The sequence below is a fragment of the Loxodonta africana genome, chromosome 1 (assembly GCF_030014295.1).
Source record: "Loxodonta africana isolate mLoxAfr1 chromosome 1, mLoxAfr1.hap2, whole genome shotgun sequence".
Taxonomy (NCBI): domain Eukaryota; kingdom Metazoa; phylum Chordata; class Mammalia; order Proboscidea; family Elephantidae; genus Loxodonta; species Loxodonta africana.
Genome location: NC_087342.1, coordinates 98,024,026 through 98,045,881, shown reverse-complemented (window position 1 = coordinate 98,045,881; position 21,856 = coordinate 98,024,026). Strand labels below are relative to the sequence as shown.

Sequence of the window (21,856 nt, the reverse complement as noted above, 5' to 3'; positions counted from 1 at the left end):
AAGGTGTATGTGTTAGTATCAGTTTTCTTAAAAATGTCATTATTACATGAGAAATATACAGTGTAACTATGCATACAGCCATAATAAAATATCTTTTATTTTTAAATCCACCATTCCATTTTCAGCCCAATATAAACCTTCCGGAAACTGTGGTAGCATAGTGGTTAAGAGCTATGGCTGCTAACCAAAAGGTCGGCAGTTCAAATCCATCAGGCGCTCCTTGGAAACTCTGTGGGGCAATTCTACTCTGTCCTACAGGGTCGCTATGAGTCAGAATACACTTGACAGCAACAGGTTTTCAGGTTTACAAACCTTCCAAGCTGTAGGTTTTAAAATAGGAGTATCTTTAAATATTCAAACTGCAATTCTCCTTCTTCAGGAATGACTGGTAAAAGGATACTGTCATGGACAGCATTCCCTACATTTACCTTAAAAGAAGGAGAAACACATTTTATCTGTAGGCAAGATGAAGCATTCCAGAACTTCTCCTTAGAGGTGTGGTGCTGGTTATTAATCCCATCTTTATGTGGTAAGATTAGGGAATGATTACACTCAAGTCCAACAGGTTCACCACAGATATTCTAGACACAATGCCTTCACCCATGCATTACTGTATTACACAGATATGACAACATAAAAACCAGAACAGCATTAAAGAGGCTAAATTAAAAAAAATAAGGATAGGTTTTATATATTGTTTAAGAATCATTCTCCATTCCTGAGGTTGGGTAATACTATATGTCAGGTGAGTGATAAAGAATGATGATTTCATTTTATTTATATTTTTTATAAACTTGGGGGAAGAGAAACCAAGCTAGGAAATTTCTATCTACTATAAATGCATTACATGAATAACTATGTGACCTGTCTTTACACTTACACCCACCCCCGACATACACTGTATTTATTACTTTCTTTCCTCCAAAGGGAATTGTTTTTCTCTGCCATCATTTCCCTACTGGGCTGCCATGGTCAGCTCTCAATTTCACAAAGATCAATAGGACTTAGCCTAGTTGTAACCTCAAGATATTTAGCATTTCATATTTTTAAAACTTACATATTTATACTGTCTTGAGGAAAGGGTGAACTCTGTAATTTAAAGTGTAAACTAGACCTTCTGAATGGTTTGCAGAAAGGTTGTTTTAAGGTATGTTCCAAGTTCAATATAACAGAACCAAAGGCAGACAGCACTTATTCTGAGCAGGTTATGATGTCCGTATCTCATGCATTCTTCCTGACAACCCTATAAATCCCATTAGTATCCCCATTTCACTGATGAGGAAACTGAGACAGAACAAGGATAAGTAACTTGAAGGTCAAATGAGTAGTAGTTTCAGGAATTGAATCCAATACTATTTGACCCCAGAAAACACGATCTTAATCACAGCACTTATTGCCTCCAAATTTTCAGTTGACACAGAATTTAAGTCAAGAGAATGACCTTTTAAAAAAAGTTTTATAAATGTCGCAATAATTAGGGAAGCATTATCTCCAGAGAATTTCCTTACCAATACCCAATACTTACTATCAAGGTTAATCTTTAACTAATGGAGACGAAAATCTTGCAAGGATATGGTCATACCCTGCCCTAATTACCATCAGTGTATTTTTTTTTAACCTTGAATTAGCACATAACCTGACGAATATGAGAAGAGAGCTGTGAATAACTGGTTAGTATTCAGACATCAGGGCTTCCTTAGAGAGTCTGGAATAGTAGTTGCCATATCGATAATACCACTTAGGACAAATTTCAAGGCTCAGCCTGAGGAAGAGAAAAGTCCAATTTCTGTCTTAAAAAACTGCTTTGCCAACAATTACATTTTTATGACATTGGGTAGTAAAAGGATTACTCTCTCAACTTTTCTAAATCATTATAAGGAGAAGGGGGGACACAAAGGAAACTTAGCTCTACGTGATTCTACCTAGGATCTTAGTTGGTCTTGAAATAACACCTAAAAATCCTGGCTCTCTAATAGGTCTGTGCTAGTTCACAGAGGTGTTAAGCAGTATTCGCAATGTAACCAAGGCAGTTAAATGGTTACTAGCGACAGGAGAAATCCTACAGTCAGAAGACCACTGATCGCGGAGCCTGAGGGACAGGCATGCTTCTAGTTAGAACATTTTACCTGTGAAATTCTCCTCAAACTCCCTTCCCATCAGAGACCACATCCATTTTATCACTAAAATTTCCAGAGTAAGGGTGAGACTGTCAAAATACTACATAAGTTTATGAAGTGAAACCATCTAATCAAGCATTACTGCTGTTGGGCTACAACAGAATCACTGAAAAGCACTGTTTATGTCTTGCAGGAGAGAACCTAATCACTATATGTTATTTTCATGAGGCCCAAAGACTAATCCACAACCATAACTTTCAAATTCCACCTCATTAAATGTAGAAAGCTTTCCAAAATAAATCTTGCAACAATGGACAAAAGCAAGTATCATATAAAAATTGCTGAATGTTTATGGAACACACACCAACTTTTAAAACAGGGAGCTGGGGGTGGCGGAAGGATGTAGATGAGCACATTTTAAATAAGTCAATTTCAAAAGGGGCGTTAATGGAGGCATCAATTAATTTCTACAGCATTTGTCTTTGGAAAGCACATAAATTACATTTTAGTAAAACCCACTGCCGTGAAGTCGATTGCAGCTCATGGCAACCCTATAGGACAGAGAACTGCCCAACAGGGTTTCCAAGGAGAGGCTGGTAGATTCAAACTACTGACCTTTTGCTTAGCAGCTAAGCTCTTAATCACTGCGCCACCAGGGCTATTGTCGGTGTTCGTAACACCTCAAATGAACTAATGAAGGTTTAACTTGAGAACAGTTGGAAAGCTATCTAGTCCTCCCACCTTCAAAAAGGAATTAAGTAAGTAGGACTTTATTATGCTAGAGGATGGAAAGATTATTTCATGGTCTAATGCAAATCTTGTTTTTCACCTTTTTTTTGTGAAGATCGTTACCTTTAAATTTAATTAAACTGTAAAGAGCATCAAATCACCATTTCTCAAAGCAATTATTCTAAGTAAAATGCACTGTACCAGCAAGAAGGCAGAATTCTGCAATGAGTGGTTTTCAGTACTCTAGACAGCACCCCATTATAGAGCTTCATTTATTAATCACTTCTTTGATAACACCCAATTGTCAAGTCCTCCCCCATCACTTTTAAGAAGGCATAATAAGGAAAACAACAACAACAACAAAACACTTCTATAGCTATAGGTTGGCATCTCTACTACTGTCAGCCCTATTCAAAGCAATTATCAAAAGGCAAAAAGCATTTCCTCCATATTTAAACAGGGTGTTTAAAATCATTGAAAGGATCGACAATTTGTAACCCACAAGCCTCTGAAACACATCCAATGATCCTTGGAACTCTATAGTACAGTCTGTTCTCAACACAGCAGACAGGGTGATTCTTTGCAAATAAAAGCAGGTCACATCATTCCTCTCCTCAAAAGGCTTCCCATTTCACTTACAGTAAAAGATAAAAATCTTTTCAATGGCTTATAAAGCCCTTCATGATCCACTACCCTGCCCCTAATTATCTCTTTGGCTTTACCATCTACTTCTGTCCCCAGTTCTCACTCGGCTCCACACTGGCTTCTTTGCTCCAGCTACACAGGACTCGTTGCAGCAACTCCAATACGGCATCTAGTCTTCTGCCTCAGGACATTTGCACTGTTGTCCCTTCTGCCTGGAATGCCCCCCGTCCCAAGATATCCACTTGTCTAATTCCTCTCCTTCAAATTTTTACCCAAAATTCATCTTCTCAATGAGACCCATCCTTACCACCCCATTTTAAATCGCATCTTACCCTCCACCCTCGCACTCCTAACTCCCCTTATCTGCTCTACTATTTCTTTGTGCCTATGTAGCAATTGTTACGTGCTAACACACTATATATATATATATATATTTTTTTTTTTAACACACTATATATATATAATAGGAGCTCCTGGGTAGTACAAATGGTTAAGCACTCTGCCCCTAACCATAGAGTTGGTGGTTCAAGCCCACCCAGAGGAGCTCTGGAAGAAAGCCTTGGTGATCGGCTTCTGAAAGGTCACAGCCTTGAAAACCCTATGGAGTACAGTCCTACTCTGCAACGCATGGGACCGCCATGAGTCAGAATTGACTCAATGGTCAACTGGTTTGTTTTTCGGTTTTAACACACTATATAATTTCCTTTTTTATTATGCTCATACTGTAATCTACTTGTACAATGTTCAAGGAGGACAGGGTTTTTTTTTGTTACTTCAAGTATCTCAAGCACCTAGAACAGTGTCTGGCACACAGGAGGCACTCAGTTAGTACTGAATTGAATTGGATGACCCGGGACAATTTATCTAGCACTACTGGTAAGACTAAGCAAGGGTACATTTTACTGAAATACACATGCCAAAGATGTTATCTGGTAAACAGACCAGACTGTTCTAATGTAGGGAGTAGAAGTACCATTCAGCAGCCAGTTAGGCATATTAACACGCTTATTTCAGAACAAACTATTCGCCTCACTTGAAGAAAAAGATGACTAAAAGGTGCCCTCTACCTAACCTGTATCACTCCAACCACACCCAGTATTCTACCATACGGTCTATATTACAGGATAAAAACAAAAAAGTTAGTCAAAAGAGAGAGCACTGGGCATGTTATCAGACAACTGGATCATCAGTCAGTCACAAACAGTGACAGCACAAGGTCATTCATTCAATCACTCCATTAATAAATAATTTATTGTTGAGCACTGGGGATGCGGCAGCGGAAAAGAACACAGAGTTTAGATGAGAGGAAGGCATATACCAATATTTAATTATAATAGAGCATTATTAGGGCTATAAAAGGGGACATCACGCTGCTGGAGAACACATAGGGATTAACAACCAGTGCTGTCAAGTTGACTCCAACTGATGGCAACCTCATGTGTGTCAGAATAGAGCTGTGCTCCACAGGGTTTACAACGGCTGATTTTTCAGAAATAGACCTCTAGGCCTTTTTCCAAAGCACATCTGGGTGAACTTGAAGCTCCAGCCTTTTGGTTAGCAGCCAAGCATGTTAACCATTTGCACCACCCAAGGGCTCTAACCCAGACTTATCTGTTGCTTTTGAGTCGATTCCGGCTCATAGCAATCCTATAGGATAAAGCAGAACTGCCCCATAGGGTTTCCAAGGAGCTGCTGGTAGATTTGAACTGCCGAACTTTTGGTTAGCAGCCGAGCTCTTAACCACTGGGCCACCAGGGCTCCAACCCAGACCTGGGAAGAAGTTAATCAGGGAACCTTTTCGTGAAGGACTCAAACTCTAAGCTAGGCCTTGACTGTTCTTTATCATTTTTAATCTGCTAATCTAAGAGGTGGCAGTTTACTGATCCTGTCAGATAAAACCTGAACTTGTATTTTCTTAAAAGATATACGGTTTACTTAGATTTCAAATCTGAGTCAGTGAAGATGTCTACAAGGAGTTCCATTTCCCCTTCCCGTCTCTGATAAGGAAAAAAATTACAAATATAAATGTTAATGCAGTTAACTCTTTCAGCTTTCTTCCAGACTGCTTCTTTTCCTGTATTCTCTATCTTGAGCACTCAATATATTTTCAAAGAAAAAAAGCGTTTCTGCAAACCCAAACAAATGGGCTGGGTTTTTTCGGTGACAATGTTCATCAGCTAGATTAGGGAAACAACAAAAACAAACAAACAAAAACAGAATTCACTAAAGCACAATTTTAAGTACAAAAGAACAAATAGTTATCTGTTCGTTTAACACTCTCTATGCCATATATTTCTTTTCTCATACTTGAAACATTTCCTTCATTTCTTTGACTACATGGAATAAATTTCAACCTCTACATCCCAGCCGTATTGATCTGTTTCTTCAGATACAGTTATTGTCTTCTTTGGAGGCTTTCTCTTACTAAGCTTCTGCCATACTGTGCCTTCACTCAGCACTCTGCGTGTTATATAGATACCGCAAACTTGACTTGGTCTCGCAGTTATTTTAGATGAGCATTTACGCTTCATCTCATTAATGAGAACATATGCAACTGGAAGTCAGGACTAGGCCTTAGGTTTGGTGTCTTACACAGAACCTAACACATTACTTACTCAATACAAAGGGTCAGCTGACTTTCAGATAATGACTATAGCCTTGAATCAAGTCAACTGTGATTAGCAATAATTTAGAACTAAAAGAACTGGGATGGATGGAATTTTATATATATTATAAAATATCAGTTCATCTCTCTAAAGTGTAGTTTCCTTTACCTGAAAATTAGAGATATCTACCTTCCAGGGCTGCTGTGCCAAATGAGAAAATTTACGTGAAAGCCCTTTGCAAACTATAAGATGCTATTAAAAAAGAAGAAGAAGAAAGTTAGTATTATAGAACTCACACTCACACGTTTTTCAGTTTTACTCACATGCGTAATATCAAGCTTTTAAACAAAGGACATGGTTGTATTGTTGTCAAGGATTCAAACCAACAGAAAATTAAAGTCAGACATTAACAATGAGGACCATCATCACATAAAGTTTAGTTATGGGGAAAGTGCCTCAAAATCCTTTTCAGATTTTCAACCGGTATGCTCATCCAAAAAATTTTCCAGTAGAAAAAGTGCCTCAGCTCAAAATCTTTTTCTCACACATTATGGAGAGTGTGTTTGCATCAGGAAATGGGGGAGAGAGTTGTAACCAAGTCATCCCACATAAAAGTAAAACCTTTCAACCTTTTTCCAACAATGTGCCCAGTGCCCTTTGACTGCTTCTCGCAGGTGAAGCGCTCTACTAAGGCTTAGCTTATAAAATCCCCGATGCCCTAGTCCAGCTCCATCTTTTGCCCCGTACACCTCTATTTCCACCAACCATGCCTCAACTCTATCTCTTGGCCCCTGGCTGAGTTTGCATTTTCTTCACCTTCCTAACTCTTACTCTTCCTTCAAGCTCTCAGTGTACACATTCCATTGTTTGCAAAGCCTTCCTGAAGGCACTTCAAACCTGGGTTAGATGGCCCTTCTATGATGTCCTTTATTACTCTGTACCTGTCCTACCATGGCAAATCATCCATTTGTTCGACAAATAACAACTTAGTTTCTGTTACTGTTCAAGGTACTGAAGACTCAGCAAAGAAGGCAAAGTCCCTACTCTGATGGAGCTTACAGGGTAGAGGAAGACAGAAGATAACAAATATATGAAGTAAAATTTGCTAAGAAGAACAAAGGAGGGTAAGGAGGAGGCAGTGACAGTGGGGGTAGTATTTCAGCACCTTTTGATAAAAAGACCTTTGTGTAGGGTCCTGAAGGAAATGAAGGAGTCAGTCATGTGGAAATGTGGGGAGAGTGTTTCAGGCCAACATTAAAAATCAGTGCAAAGGTCCTATTTGGAATGTGGTCTGCATTCAAGGAAAAGCAAGGAGGTCAGAATGGCTAGAACGGAGAAAGTGAGTGGAAAGAGTGTTAGATGAGGTCAGAGAGTGCACAGGACCAAATGATGTAGGACTTTAAGGAACTTAACACAGTGTAATTTTATCTATTTAAACTGTCCTTCTCTCCCACAACTCCATGATCAAAGATCATGTTCACCTTATTTGTTATGCCCCCCAGAGACTGGCACTGGGCCTAGCATAGAGTGGATATTCAAATATTTATTGAATGAAATCTGGTTAAAATGTAAATCCGAAAACTCCCTTTATCCACTCAATGCCTTCAGCTCCTTTTATGTTGAGATAAAGGCTAAATATAATAGCTGAACAATCATTTTTTGTAACTGAAGATGAATCTAGGTGATCAATTGCCTGTTGGCTTTCACTAAAACAATAGCTGCTGACTGACCCGCTGTAGGTCTTCTGCCAGATCACAGCAGAATCCAGACCCCATTCCATCTCCCTCTTCAAGAATAAAGCAGAAATAAAGAACTCAGTGAAAGAAACTTGGGATGGGAAGCTGTAAAATAAGGGGAAAAGTAGCAGAAGCTAGTAGAGGGAGACTGATTTCCATTTAACCATGACAAATCAGTTTTCCTGTAATTTAAGGGAAATAGTTCCGACAACCACTACTCTGCATGCTGAGTAAATAATCGGAGAAGCCGGACTATATGAAGAAGAACGGGGCATCAGGATTGGAGGAAGACTCATTAACAACCTGTGATATACAGATGACACAACCTTGCCTGCTGAAAGTGAAGAGGGCTTGAAGCACTTACTGATGAAGATCAAAGACCACAGCCTTCAGTAGGGATTACACCTCAACATAAAGAAAACAAAAATTCTCACAACTGGACCAGTAAGCAACATCAGGATAAACAGAGAAAATATTGAAGTTGTCAAGGATTTCACTTTACTTGGATCCACAATCAACACCCATGCAAGCAGCAGTCAAGAGATCAAACAACATATTTCATTGGCAAATCTGCTGATTTCTTTAAAGTGTTGAAAAGCAAAGATATCACCTTGAGGGCTAAGATGCGCCAGACCCAAGACATGGTATTTTCAATCGCCTCATATGCATGTGAAAGCTGGACAATGAATAATGAAGATCAAAAAGAACTGATGTGCTGGCAAAGGATACTGAATATACCATGGACTGCAGAAGAATGAACAAATCTGTCTTGAAAGAAAGACAGCCAGAATGCTCTAGAAGCAATTTTGGACATGTTATCAGGAGGGGTCAGTCGCTAAAGAAGGACATTAGGCTTGGTAAAGTAGAGGGTCAGTGAAGAAGAGAAAGATCCTCAGCGAGATGGATTGACACAGTGGCTGCAACAACAGGCTCAAACATATAGCAAAAAATTGTGAGGATGGCACAGGACCAGGCAGTGTTTCGTTCTGTTTTATGCACGGTCACTCTGAGTCAGAACCAACTTGACGGCACCTAACAACAAAAAGAAATTCCAACAAAAAGTCTAAAAACCCTTCATTGCCTATTAAGCCTGATTACAGCATCAATTATAGTTATAAGAAAAGGCAATACTGCAGTAGTGCAAAGTTGCAGCTTACTTGGGGTTGGGTTCTAAAGTCAGTGGTAAGTGCATGTACTTCCTTGAATGCTACTGGCTATTTATTTTTGTGTGTCTATTGGTAACTGAGTATTTGTACCATGCATGTGCACACATATGTGGCCTTCTGCCATATATTGCTATCAAGAAGCCAACAAAGATGTCCAAACGTTTTCCAATCATTTAAAAGATCTAGCTTTATCTTTACAAGGTTTTGCCATCTGTAGGACCCATCGTATGGCAGCCAAGGGCAACTTTCTGGTATACCCATCTTTTAACTCCACATTTCCAAACCATCTCCATCTGTTAGATTCAGTAACTGCACATTGTTCCTGTAATCAAAACTCATTACCTATTGCTCCTTTCTCAAAGGATATTCTTGTTTATTCTATTCCCAAGTATGTAGAATGCCTGTTAATCTAGAAATTAAAAACTCAGTAAAAAATCTGAATTGGATAATAAACGCGATTGCTAGCTAAAACATAAAGGCACACATATACGTAACACGTGATTAAAAGCCAACTGTAAGTCTGAAAAATAGAGATTGTGTTAATTAGCACAGAAAGATTCATGTTCAAAATTACAGCCTGCTCTAAACCTGACAACTTGGAGAACAAGTCTAGCCTGCAGCCTTTTTGATTTTCCAAAACAGTGAGGTTTTGTTTGTTTTAATGTGAATTTGAATGTTTTCAGGAGGTGCAGATATTCTGTTTTACCACAGACCCCCACTCCCACTCAGTGTCATTTATGTTACTTGTCTGGCCCTGAAGGTATTTGAGTTTGCCAACCCTGCAATTGCAGGTGAAGATGTTTTGGTCTCTTAAGCAAATACTGAAATGGCTTTGGGAAACACTTAAATACCCATAGTCCTGGACAAGCACTAATTTTTTCAGTGATGCAAACATCACAAAAAAAGTAAACAATGAAATATTTTCCTAAAGGCAACCTTAGGCTCATCATTCTATTTTCAGAGATTCTCTGGAATTGAAAACACTTCTGAAGTCAACCACTCCAATTTTCATCATTTTTCTGGGAAGCTGACTAGGGCCTCGAGAAGTGACTTGTCCAAGGTCATATAGTCAATTGTAACTTGGTTACACAAGTGTTTTGAATTTGTTTTTCCCAACCAGACTGTGATTTCCTCAAGGGGAAGGACTATGTTTCTGATTATTTTGAGCCTGTTCCAACATTCTGTTTGGTGTTCTGCACTCACTAAGTATTCAACAAATAGTACTGAGATTTGCCCCTAAGAGGTGAACTCAGTTCTTGTTTATAAAGAATAGTCAGAACCCAGTTAGACAGCTAAGTAGAAAGAACAAACTCCTGCTCAGCAGTCATGAGTTTTGTTAAACAAATGAAGAAATAAATGCAACTTTAGTTCAGTAGATAGACTTATAGATGGTAGGCCCTCATATGGACAAAAGAGCCTAAGGTACTACAATAAAACAGCCTTTTAAATAGAGACTGGCTTTAATTAAGGTCTTTTCACATAGGCAAAATAGATTCATAACCCAGGCCCATAATGCCCGAGTAAGCCAAATTAAAGCACTGCCCAGGTCAGCAAATCATCAATTTCCTTATTAAATAAATCCATCTTCATTACACCTAAAATTTGGGGATAACTCAGATCTGATTCAGACGTTTTCCAAACACATTACTTCAGCATTTCTTCCACATTTAGGCAGAATATCAAAAATCAACATTCTGCAATTTTCTCTTTTCCAAGTGTAGCCTACAGCAGGGCTCAACGACTTGTAACACACACGCCTCTGGGTGGCATCCAGTAATCTTTGGAAGCCTCCCGGTTCTGGTGCCAAGCAGGGCTGCAGGAAGCACAGCTGTTCTTTGTTATTGCTTATTTTTTCCTTTGCTTGTTTCTTAAACTTTCATCAGCGAGAACAAGGCTAATGTGGGTGGGGAGTTCTTGTACTCAGGCCAGATTCTCTTTCTTCTACTCTTAGCCATACCATGTGCCAACTAAGTTCAAATGGTGGAAAAAAAAAATTTTTTTTTTTTTTTTTGCTACGTTTCCTCCTTCTCTACTTTATCTTCTATATTTTTTTTTCATTGATTTCTTCCTCTTTTACCTTAGATCATACAAACTCAAATATATCCCCCTGCTTGTTCTGTGGGAAAGGAGCAAATGATGTTTGCACTCAGCCCAGAATATGGGTTGGAAAAACTGAACCCAGGATCAGCGTTGGGACAATAGGGAGTGGAGGTTAAGGAAAAGTAGGTCATCTGATCTAAAACTGTTTTGACTTTTATAATAGTCACCCTTACCAGTTAGGGATGCCAAAGCTTCAACAGGACCAAATGTATAACTTTATATATGAAGTGTGTGTGGTGTGCCTGTGAATGGGAGTACAGTGGTGCTAATCCAGCTGTTACTGGAAAAGCTACAGGAGAGAGCTCATACATACCGAGGAATGCCTGCTGGAACCTGTCTTACACTCACACTTGTGCAGCTTGGTCATGTGACTGCATTAAGGCCCCCATGGGGCAATCCTTGTCAATGGAATCAGGAGCCAATGGATAAATTCTCCTCATTTTCTGAGGTATATTCTGCACAGCATCTTAGAAGATCTCAACAGTTTTGAGCCCAGTTGCCCACAATGATATCCTCGTAGTAGCTTTCCCTTTTTTCCCTGTTTCATTTTCCCTAGTCTTTCACCACTGGTCCCTGAGTCTCAGACTCTGCTTTCCCAGGGAGGTTCAGGCTAAAATAGAGATGGTCACGAAACTGGGAGAATATCACTATTCATCAGCCTCTCTCCACATATGGGGCCCACCTCTCATCCATGAACAGAAATCCAATAGTTCTAATGCAGTTTTATCTCCTATAAAGGAGATAAAAAAGAGGGAAGAGCCTATATGGAGCTAGGGCTCAGTTACATTTCTTGAAGACAATCTTTAAAAGCTACGTCAGGCAATTTGAGGAGAAAAATGAGTCAACTCCCTATATTCTTTCTCCATGGAACTCTTTTAAGGACTCACCATGACCCTGTAAGTGGGGCATGGCTGCCTGAAGTGATGGAAATACTAACATGTACCATCCATAATATACATCTTCTGTATCTACACCCCATTCCCTCCACCAGAAGAGTTGGGTAATATGCATAAAGCTGCTTTTGAAGTCTGTATACTACTAAATGGTGTAGGAATAGAAATGGACCGCTAATCTTCATCCTCAGAGGAAGGCAAACATAAAAAAATTTTACTCACACATCATTGAATTCCTCCAGAGACCTTGCAGGTGTAAATACATCCAACAGACCAATCACCTACAAGAAAACATAAAAAAAAAAAGTAAATAAATATTGATAGTACCCATCAAGGAGCCCTGGTGGCACAACAGTTTAAGCACTCAGCTGCTAATCGAAGGCTTGATGGTTCGAACCCACCCAGGCGATCTGCTCCTGTAAAGGATTACAGCCCAGGAAACCCTATGGGACAGTTCTAATCTGTCACATGGGGTTGCTATGAGTTGGAATCCACTTGACGGCATCCAACAACAACAGTGTGGTACCCATCAGGCCTTAAATTATCACTTTAATAATGCACTAATTCCAAATCCAGCTACCTCAGTTCCATAACATCACACCATCAAATATTTAACAATTCCAACTGATTTTCTACCCAAATTATTCTTTTGTTTTTTACTTGTTAACATCACATCTTATAGTAACCTATTTTACTATTAAAAATCTTCATCTCTTTAGAATTTGGTCACATATTTTCAGTAGTTTTTCAGATGGCAAAAAGATTCAGGGTCTCTACCTTCCATATGCTCTGATGGATTAACAGAGGACAGTGGTGATTCAGTGGTAGAATTCTTGTCTCCCACGCAGGAGACCTGGCTTCAATTCTCAGCCAATGCCCCTCATATGCAGCTACCATCTGTCTGGTGACAGACAGGTGGCAACTTGCATGTTGCTATGATGCTAAACAGGTTTCAGGAAAGTGTCCAGATAAAGATGGAATAGGAAGAAAGGCCTGGCGATCTACATCTGAAAATCAGCCAGTGAAAAGAAAACCCTATGAATCACAAAAGTGTGCTCTGATCATGGGGATGGCACAGGACCAGACAGCGTATCATTCCATCGTACATGGGTTCGCCATGAGTTGAGGGCCGACTTCATGGCAGCTAACTGAAACAACACTGAATTAACAAATACTTTCCATTCTGCATGTTAAAATACTAACTTCCTGCCAACTACACATATATACTTACCAAGAGTCAGTTATCCTTGTTTCCCAAACCGTAATATGCCAGTTGTATATGGTATTATAATTCCCTAATTCAGTTGGTCCCCCACAAGTCTGTCAGTTTGTCATACTGTGGGGGCTTGCATGTTGCTGTGATGCTAGAAGCTATGCCACTGGTATTCAGATACCAGCAGGGTCACCCATGGAGGACAGGTTTCAGCTGAGCTTCCAGACTAAGACAGACTAGGAAGAAGGACCCGGCAGTCTACTTCTGAAAAGCATTAGCCAGTGAAAACCTTATGAATAGCAGTGGAACACTGTCTGATATAGTGCTGGCAGATAAGCCCACCAGGTTGGAAGTCACTCAAAAGATGACTGGGGAAGAGTTGCCTCCTCAAAATGGAGTCGACCTTAATGACGTGGACGGAGTAAAGCTTTCAGGACCTTCATTTGCTGATGTGGCAAAACTCAAAATGAGAAGAAACAGCCGCAAACACCCATTAATAATCGGAACCTGGAACGTACAAAGTATGAATCTAGGAAAGTTGGAAATTGTCAAAAATGAAATGGAACTCACAAATATCGGTATCTTAGGCATTAGTGAGCTGAAATGGACTGGCATCAGCCATTTTTAATTGGACAATCATATAGTCTACTATGCTGGGAATGACAACTTGAAGAGGAATGGTGTTGCATTCATCGTCAAAAAGAACGTTTCAAGGTCTATCCTGAAGTACAACGCTGTCAGTGATAGGATAATATCCATATGCTTACAAGGAAGACCAGTTAATACGACTATTATTCAAATTTACGCACCAACGACTGGGGCCAAAGATGAAGAAATAGAAGATTTTTATCAGCTGCTGCAGTCTGAAATTGATCGAACACGCAATCAAGATGCATTGATAATTACTGGCAATTGGAATGTGAAAGTTGGAAACAAAGAAGAAGGACCAGTAGTTGGAAAATATGGCCTTGGTGATAGAAACGATGATGGGGATTGAACGATAGAATTTTGCAAGACCAACAAGTTCTTCGTTGAAATACCTTCTTTCACCAACATAAGTGGCAACTATACACACGGACCTTGCCAGATGGAACACAAGACATCAAATCGACTACATCTGTGGAAAGAGATGATGGAAAAACTCAATGTCATCAGTCAGAACAAGGCCAGGGGCCGACTGTGGAACAGACCATCAATTGCTCATATGCAAGTTCAAGCTGAAACTGAAGAAAATCAGAGCAAGTCCACGAGAGCCAAAATATGACCTTGAATATATCCCACCTGAATTTAGAGATCATCTCAAGAATAGATTTGACACATTGAACACTAGTGACCGAAGACCAGACAAGTTGTGGAATGACATCAAGGACATCATCCATGAAGAAAGCAAGAGGTCACTGAAAAGACAGGAAAGAAAGAAAAGACCAAGATGGATGTCAGAGGAGACTCTGAAACTTGCTCTCGAATGTTGAGCAGCTAAAGCAAAAGGAAGAATTGATGAAGTAAAAGAACCGAACAGAAGATTTCAAAGGGCCTCTCAAAAAGACAAAGTATTATAACGACATGTGCAAAGAGCTGGAGATGGAAAACCAAAAGGGAAGAACACGCTCAGCGTTTATCAAGCTGAAAGAACTGAAGAAAAAATTGAAGGCTCGAGTTGCAATAGTGAAGGATTCCATGGGGAAAATATTAAATGACACAGGAAGCATCAAAAGAAGATGGAAGGAATACACAGAGTCATTATACCAAAAAGAATTAGTCGATATTCAACCATTTCAAGAGGTGGCATATGATCAGGAACTGATGGTACTGAAGGAAGAAGTCCAAGCTGCTCTGAAGGCACTGGCGAAAAACAAGGCTCCAGGAATTGATGGAATATCAGTTGAGATGTTTCAACAAACAGATGCAGTGCTGGAGGTGCTCACTCGTCTATGCCAAGAAATATGGAAGACAGCTTCCTGGCCAACTGACTGGAAGACATCCATATTTATGCCTATTCCCAAGAAAGGTGATCCAACCGAATGTGGAAATTATAGAAGAATATCATTAATATCACACACAAGCAAAATTCTGCTGAAGATCATTCAAAAATGGCTATAGCAGTATATCAACAGGGAACTGCCAGAAATCCAGGCCGGTTTCAGAAGAGGACGTGGAACCAGGGATATGATTACTGATGTCAGATGGATCCTGGCTGAAAGCAGAGAATACCAGAAGGATGTTTACCTGTGTCTTATTGACTATGCAAAGGCATTTGACTGTGTGGATCATAACAAATTATGGATAACATTGTGAAGAATGGGAATTCCAGAACACTTAATTGTGCTCATGAGGAACCTGTACATAGATCAAGAGGCAGTTGTTCGGACAGAACAAGGGGATACTGAGTGGTTTAAAGCCAGGAAAGGTGTGCGTCAGGGTTGTATTCTTTCACCATACCTATTCAATCTGTATGCTGACCAAATAATCCGAGAAGGTGGACTATATGAAGAAGAACGGGGCATCAGGATTGGAGGAAGACTCGTTAACAACCTGCGTTATGCAGATGACACAACCTTGCTTGCTGAAATTGAAGAGGACTGGAAGCACTTACTAATGAAGATCAAAGACCACAGCCTTCGGTATGGATTGCACCTCAACATAAAGAAAACAAAAATCCTCACAACTGGACCAGTGAGCAAAATCATGATAAACAGAGAAAAGATTGAAGTTGTCAAGGATTTCATTTTACCTGGATCCACAATCAACAGCCACGGAAGCAGCAGTCAAGAAATCAAAAGACACGTTGCACCAAGTAAATCTGCTGCAAAGGACCTCTTTAAAGTGTTGAAGAGCAAAGATGTCACCCTGAAGACTAAAGTGCGCCTGACCCAAGCCATGGTGTTTTCAATCGCATCATATGCATGTGAAAGCTGGACAATGAATAAGGAAGACTGAAGAAGAATTGATGCCTTTGAATTGTGGTGTTGGCGAAGAATATTTAATATAGCATAGACTGTCAAAAGAACGAACAAATCTGTCTTAGAAGTACAACCAGAATGTTCCTTAGAAGCAAGCATGGCGAGACTGCGTCTTACATACTTTGGACATGTTGTCAGGAGGGATCAGTCCCTGGAGAAGGACATCATGCTTGGCAGAGTAGAGGGTTGGCAGAAAAGAGGAAGACCCTCAACGAGGTGGATTGACACAGTGGCTGCAACAATGAGCTCAAGCATAACAACTATCGTAAGGATGGCTCAGAACCGGGCAGTGTTTTGTTTTGTTGCGTACAGGGTCGCTATGAGTCGGAACCAACTTGACGGCACCTAGCAACGACAATTCAGTTGGTATAGTGCTGAGAGCTACAGCTAGTAACCAAAAGATCAGCAGTTTGAATCCATCAGTCGCTCCTTGGAAATCCTATGGGGCAGTTCTATTCTGTCCTATAGGGTCGCTATGAGTCAGAATTGACTTGATGGCAATGAGTTAATTCAATTAAATAATATATACTGTTGACTACATTTGTCCTATAATGGTTTTGTATCTTTGAAAATTTTCATAATAAAATGTTGGGAAGAATTTATAAACTGATAAAATCTAAATACAAAAGGAAAGAGTTATTGTTTCTATGAAAATAAGTGGAGGGATTGAGAAAGACTAAAAAAAGCTGATACAGAATCTGTGGGATTTACATTAACTTTACCCCCAAAATTTGGTCTTTGTCCTTGGTTCCTGAGAGATAACCTCTAAAATCTTGGAATTCCCCCAGTAATCATAAGTGTCTTTGAGGGCTCCAGACCACCTCTAACCTAACAGGGTATGCTAATGAGGTGAGTCTCAGGTGGGGGCTGGCCACACCAGAAAGACCTACCATGTGATATCAACCTCATGATCACCTCGTGGTATCAACTGACTTCAGGGGAGGAGGGTAAATGTTCGAATTATGTAATGAGGCTTCCAATAAAGGCTCTGGACAAGGAAGTTCCATGGTCCACCAGACTGAGTCCAGCACAACTAGATGGTGCCCGGCTACCACCACTGACTGCTCTGACAGGGATCACAATAGTGTCCCAGACAGAGCTGGAGAAAAATATAGAAAAAAATTCTAACTCTCTTGCAAAAAAAGACCAGACTTACTGGTCCAATAGAGACTGGAGAAATCCCAAGAGTACGGCCCCCGGACACCCTTTTAACTTAGTAGTGAAGTCACTTCTGAGGTTCACCTTTCAGCCAAAGATTAGACAGGCCATAAAACAAAACGAGACTAAATGGACACACCAACCCAGGGGCAGGGATGAGAGAGCAGGAGGGGACAGGAAAGTTGGCAGTGGGGAACCTAGGGCAGAGAAGAGGAGACTGTTGACACACTGTGAGGCTGGCAACCAATGCCACAAAACAGTATGTATATTGTTTAATGAAAAACTAATTTCCTCTGTAAACCTTCATCTAAAGCAAAAAAAAAAAAAAGAAAGCAAGCAAGCTCTATGATCTTCCCAGTTGGTGAAACACATCCCATGTGGAGGGGGGGTGGGGGGGTGCAGGGGTGGGGGCAGCTGGTTGATCCCTTTTTGGGACATGTAAGCTCTATGTTGGGAACTCTGCCAGGTCTTGCCCTAATGCCTCTCTTCATTTGTATCCTCTGCTGTAATAAAGCTGTAACCCTAAGTATAGAGCTTTCCATGAGTTTTGTGAGTGGCTATTGAACCCAAGGGAGTTGTGGAAACCAGCAGGTCCATAGTGAGGGGAATCCCTGGCAACTCCTGAGCCTATGGCTGGCATCCTGAGGGACAGTGGAAAACGCCAAATTTGTAGGTCAGAAGTGAGGGTGTCATGCATCTCCCAAACCTGTGGTTGGTGCCTGAACTCTTGGGCTGACTTAGTCTGGATGAGTGTGTCCTGTAACGTGTGAGGCCCAGCCTAGCTCCGGTGGTTAGGGTCAGAGGGAGAAGTGCTGCATGTGCGGCTGGGGTCAGAACAGAGGTGAAGCAGAGGTGAGCTGAATCCGCCTTACTGTTTGGTGTGAGAATGAGATGTTGATTTTTCCATTCAGAATCAGGTGTAGGAGAAAATACCATAAATGACTAGGAAAAGGATGCCCAGAATGCTGGGACTCTCCATCCAGATTACATTGTTGGAGTCTAAGCTCTTGTTCAGGTCCCTGGGTGGCACAAATGGCTTGCACTTATCTACCAACCAAAAGTTTAGCAGTTCAAACCCACGCAGTGGCACCATGGAGGAGAGGCCTGGTGATCTGCTTCTGTGAAGATCACAGCCAAGAAAACCCTGTGGAGATCAGTTCTACTCTGTAGCACATGGGTCACCATGAGTCAGAATCGACTTGATGGCAACAAGGAAGTTCTCGTTCTGCTTCAGAGAAAATTGAAAGTCTTAGATGACAAGTACGCTTTATATAAGGCAAACAGTATGGAATGAGGCCCTACACAAAAAACTCGCAAATTAATACACTTTTTTAATTTTTGCTTTAAATTAAGGATAAAAATGTTGAGGTACTTATTGATATTTTTTAAATAATTCTCAGCCCTGATCATATCATTAAGACAGCATTTGCTATTTAGTGGGTTAAGCCTAGAAAAATTCCTGAGGTAACTATCACCACTATAATGTAGGAGGGAACTCAGGGATGGGAAGGAAACAAGTTGAAGCTCCATTTCGAAAAGCTGTAGAATATCCCAGCACTTCTTAAACTAAGCCTTTGAAATGGAGTTAAAAAACATTTTTTTTTGAAGTGTTGGACATTTCTAAAATTTCAGGTGTCTATCTGAAAAAAAGGGGTGTATCCAAATTCTTTTCTCCCTTTCCTTAGACAAGGTTTTAGTTTATTAATAAAAGTATCCAGTCTAATCCCTGTCTGAAGAGTTGGCTTTGGGAACGGTTCCTGTCTTGGGCTAACAGAAGGTCTGGGGACCATGACCTCTGGGGTCATTCTAGTCTCAGTCAGGCCATTAAGTCTGGTCTTTTTACAAAAATTTGATGTCTGCATCCCACTGCTCTCCTGCTCCCTCAAGGGTTCTCTGTTGTGTTCCCTGTCAGGGCAGTCATCGGTTGTAGCCTCGAACTGGCAACCTTTTGGTTAGTAGCCATAGCTCTTAACCACTGAGCCACCATGGTTTCCTACCTACATATACCCTCTCTTTTAGTTCCCCTTTTTTTTATATAGCCCAGACTACTCATTTCTACAAAGTTAGGTACTTAGAAGGCAAGCAGGACATTTCTAATATGTCCAACCAGATTTAAAGATCTATGGGTATACCAAAATCTGTTGCAGTTGAGTTGATTTCGACTCATAGTGACCCTATAGGACAGGGTAGAACTGCCCCACAGGGTTTCCAAGGCTGTAATCTTTACGGGAGCAGACTGCCACATTCTTCTCCTACAGAGCGGCTGATGGGTTTGAACCACTGACCTTTCAATTAGCAGCTGAGCACTTTAACCACAGCACCACTAGGATTCCTTTCTGGGTAGGAACACGGGAAAACTAAATGGCCCTCATGAACCCATAACTGTGGCCTCACTAGCATGCTGCTCTCTAATCAGCCAAGTTATATTAAACAACAGCCCTAAAAGTAGGCTACGTTAAAGCTCAAAACATCGTGAAAAAGAAACCTCTGATTAAAATATTGATCCACTCACCCAAATATCAGACTTTTAAAAGCAACTTTGATTATACAGCCTGAACTTGAAAGAAGGAAAAAAAAAGGCCTTGGAATTCAACAATAGCTTTTCAAGTCTATATACTTGAACTGCCCTTCAGACCCTTAACCCAGTGCCGTCGAGTCGATACTGACTAATAGCGACCCTATAGGACAGAGTAGAACTGCCCCATAGAGTTTCCAAGGAGCGGCTGGTGGATTTGAACTGCCCACCCTTTGGTTAGCAGCCATAGCACTTAACCACTACACCACGAGGGTTTCCAAAAATATCAACTTCCCCATCGGGGAATTGAACCCCGGTCTCCCATGTGACAGGCGGGGATACGAACCACTATACTAACGAGGTCCTTTCAGACCCTTACCCACCCATTATTACCACCATTAACTTTTTGAGATATATCCTTCCATTATCCCAAAGTACATAAATTAAACTGGGGTTATAATATGCATAGTTTTATACCCTACCTTTTCACTTAACATAGAACAACTATTCTCATGCCTTTAAATATTTTTCAATAATATGTTCTATCATTTATATGAACCATAATTTAACCAATCACTGGACATTTTAGTAACACTGCAAGAAATGGCACATTTCCAATTTTTGTCCACAGGATAAATTTCAAGAAATAGAATTACAGGATGAGAGGACACCAATATACGTAACGATCTTCATAGTCAAATCATACTCTGTAGAGGTGAGGCCAACTCACACTCCCACTAAGAGTGTATGAGTGACATAACAACACCCTCTGAATAAACCGAAAACCAAACCCATTGTTACCGAGTCAGTTTCAATACAGAGTGACTCTGTAGGCAGAGGAGAACTGTCCCATATTGTTTCCAAGGCTGTAAAGGTACCGTCACATCTTTCTCCCACAGAGGGGCTGGTGGGTTCAAACCGCTCACCGTTTGATTAGCAGCTGAGTGCTTAATCACTGAACCACCAGGGCTCCTTACCCCCTGAAAGTGCTTTAAATTTAGATCAAATCCATTTTCTTTTTTCTCTCCCATCTAAAACATAATTATTTTCTCTAGGTAGATCTAAAAGCCAATTTTTAGTTGCCTAATCCAATTTTTCTCATCACTGATTCTTTTTATCTGAGATGGCCCATTCTCTCAATATAATACAAAAAGGTTAAAACAATTTACGTCATTTTATATTATTTCAGTTGTGACCGCAAAAATCATCCTCAGATCAAAATAAAATTAAACAATTAGGGATCTGATTCACACACACACACACAGTCCAAAACGTTTTCAAATAAAAGCTCCAGTTTCAGTGTGAAAACACAACAGGCATTTTGGAATCAAACCGCTCTCAGTCTGAACCTCACCATCAGTTTGCTGCTGCTCGGCTCCATGAGTTCCTGCCTTTTTCACTGCAATAACCCTAACATCTGGAAAAGTGCCTGACACACAGAAGACCTCAATTCCTAGTTGCTGAATAAATGAAATCAAGTTATCTCCTCTGAGCCTCGCTGTATTTATATCGAAGACATGGGGATATCATTGCTTATTTTCACAAGATTCTTTCTGAAGGTGCCAAGTGTAAAGGAGAAGGTAGGACTGACCCACTGTGGATCACCAAAATAAGAGGTGACCATAACCCTCAGAGTTTAATAAAGAATTACAAAATATAACTCATAGAAGTAAACTGTTTGAAGCAGCTACTTCCAGTAATTTGAGACATAAAACTAAAATAAAAAATAAAAAGCATGGCGGCAAGAATCACAATGAATTAACTTGCAAAAATTAGTAGAGCGAAGCAGACTAGTAAACACTATACCAAATTTTAATTTCCTAAAAGGGAAAACATTTTATGAGATTAAAACTACCCATATTATACCAAAGTATTTTTATTTTTTTTGTGGGCTTTTACAAAATATCCTTCTCCATTAATTGTATCTATGAAGTATTAATCGTACAGAAAATAATGTAAAACAAGTTTCCTGGCATTAAAGCAGATTTGGGAAGCATTTTATGAATATTCCACAATCT

At 40.2% G+C, this 21,856-nt stretch overlaps 1 protein-coding gene across 2 annotated transcripts in view; it reads right to left on the bottom strand.

Moving 5' to 3' along the window:
* The window catches only part of MAPK14 (mitogen-activated protein kinase 14), an 83,445-nt gene that overhangs the window by 26,377 nt on the left and 35,212 nt on the right, over nucleotides 1–21,856 (bottom strand). For both annotated transcript variants that reach the window (XM_003403947.4, XM_003403946.4), the window contains exon 3: nucleotides 12,215–12,273. In XM_003403947.4, coding sequence (XP_003403995.1) covers nucleotides 12,215–12,273 — 59 coding nt within the window. The remainder of the gene's footprint in view (nucleotides 1–12,214; nucleotides 12,274–21,856) is intronic.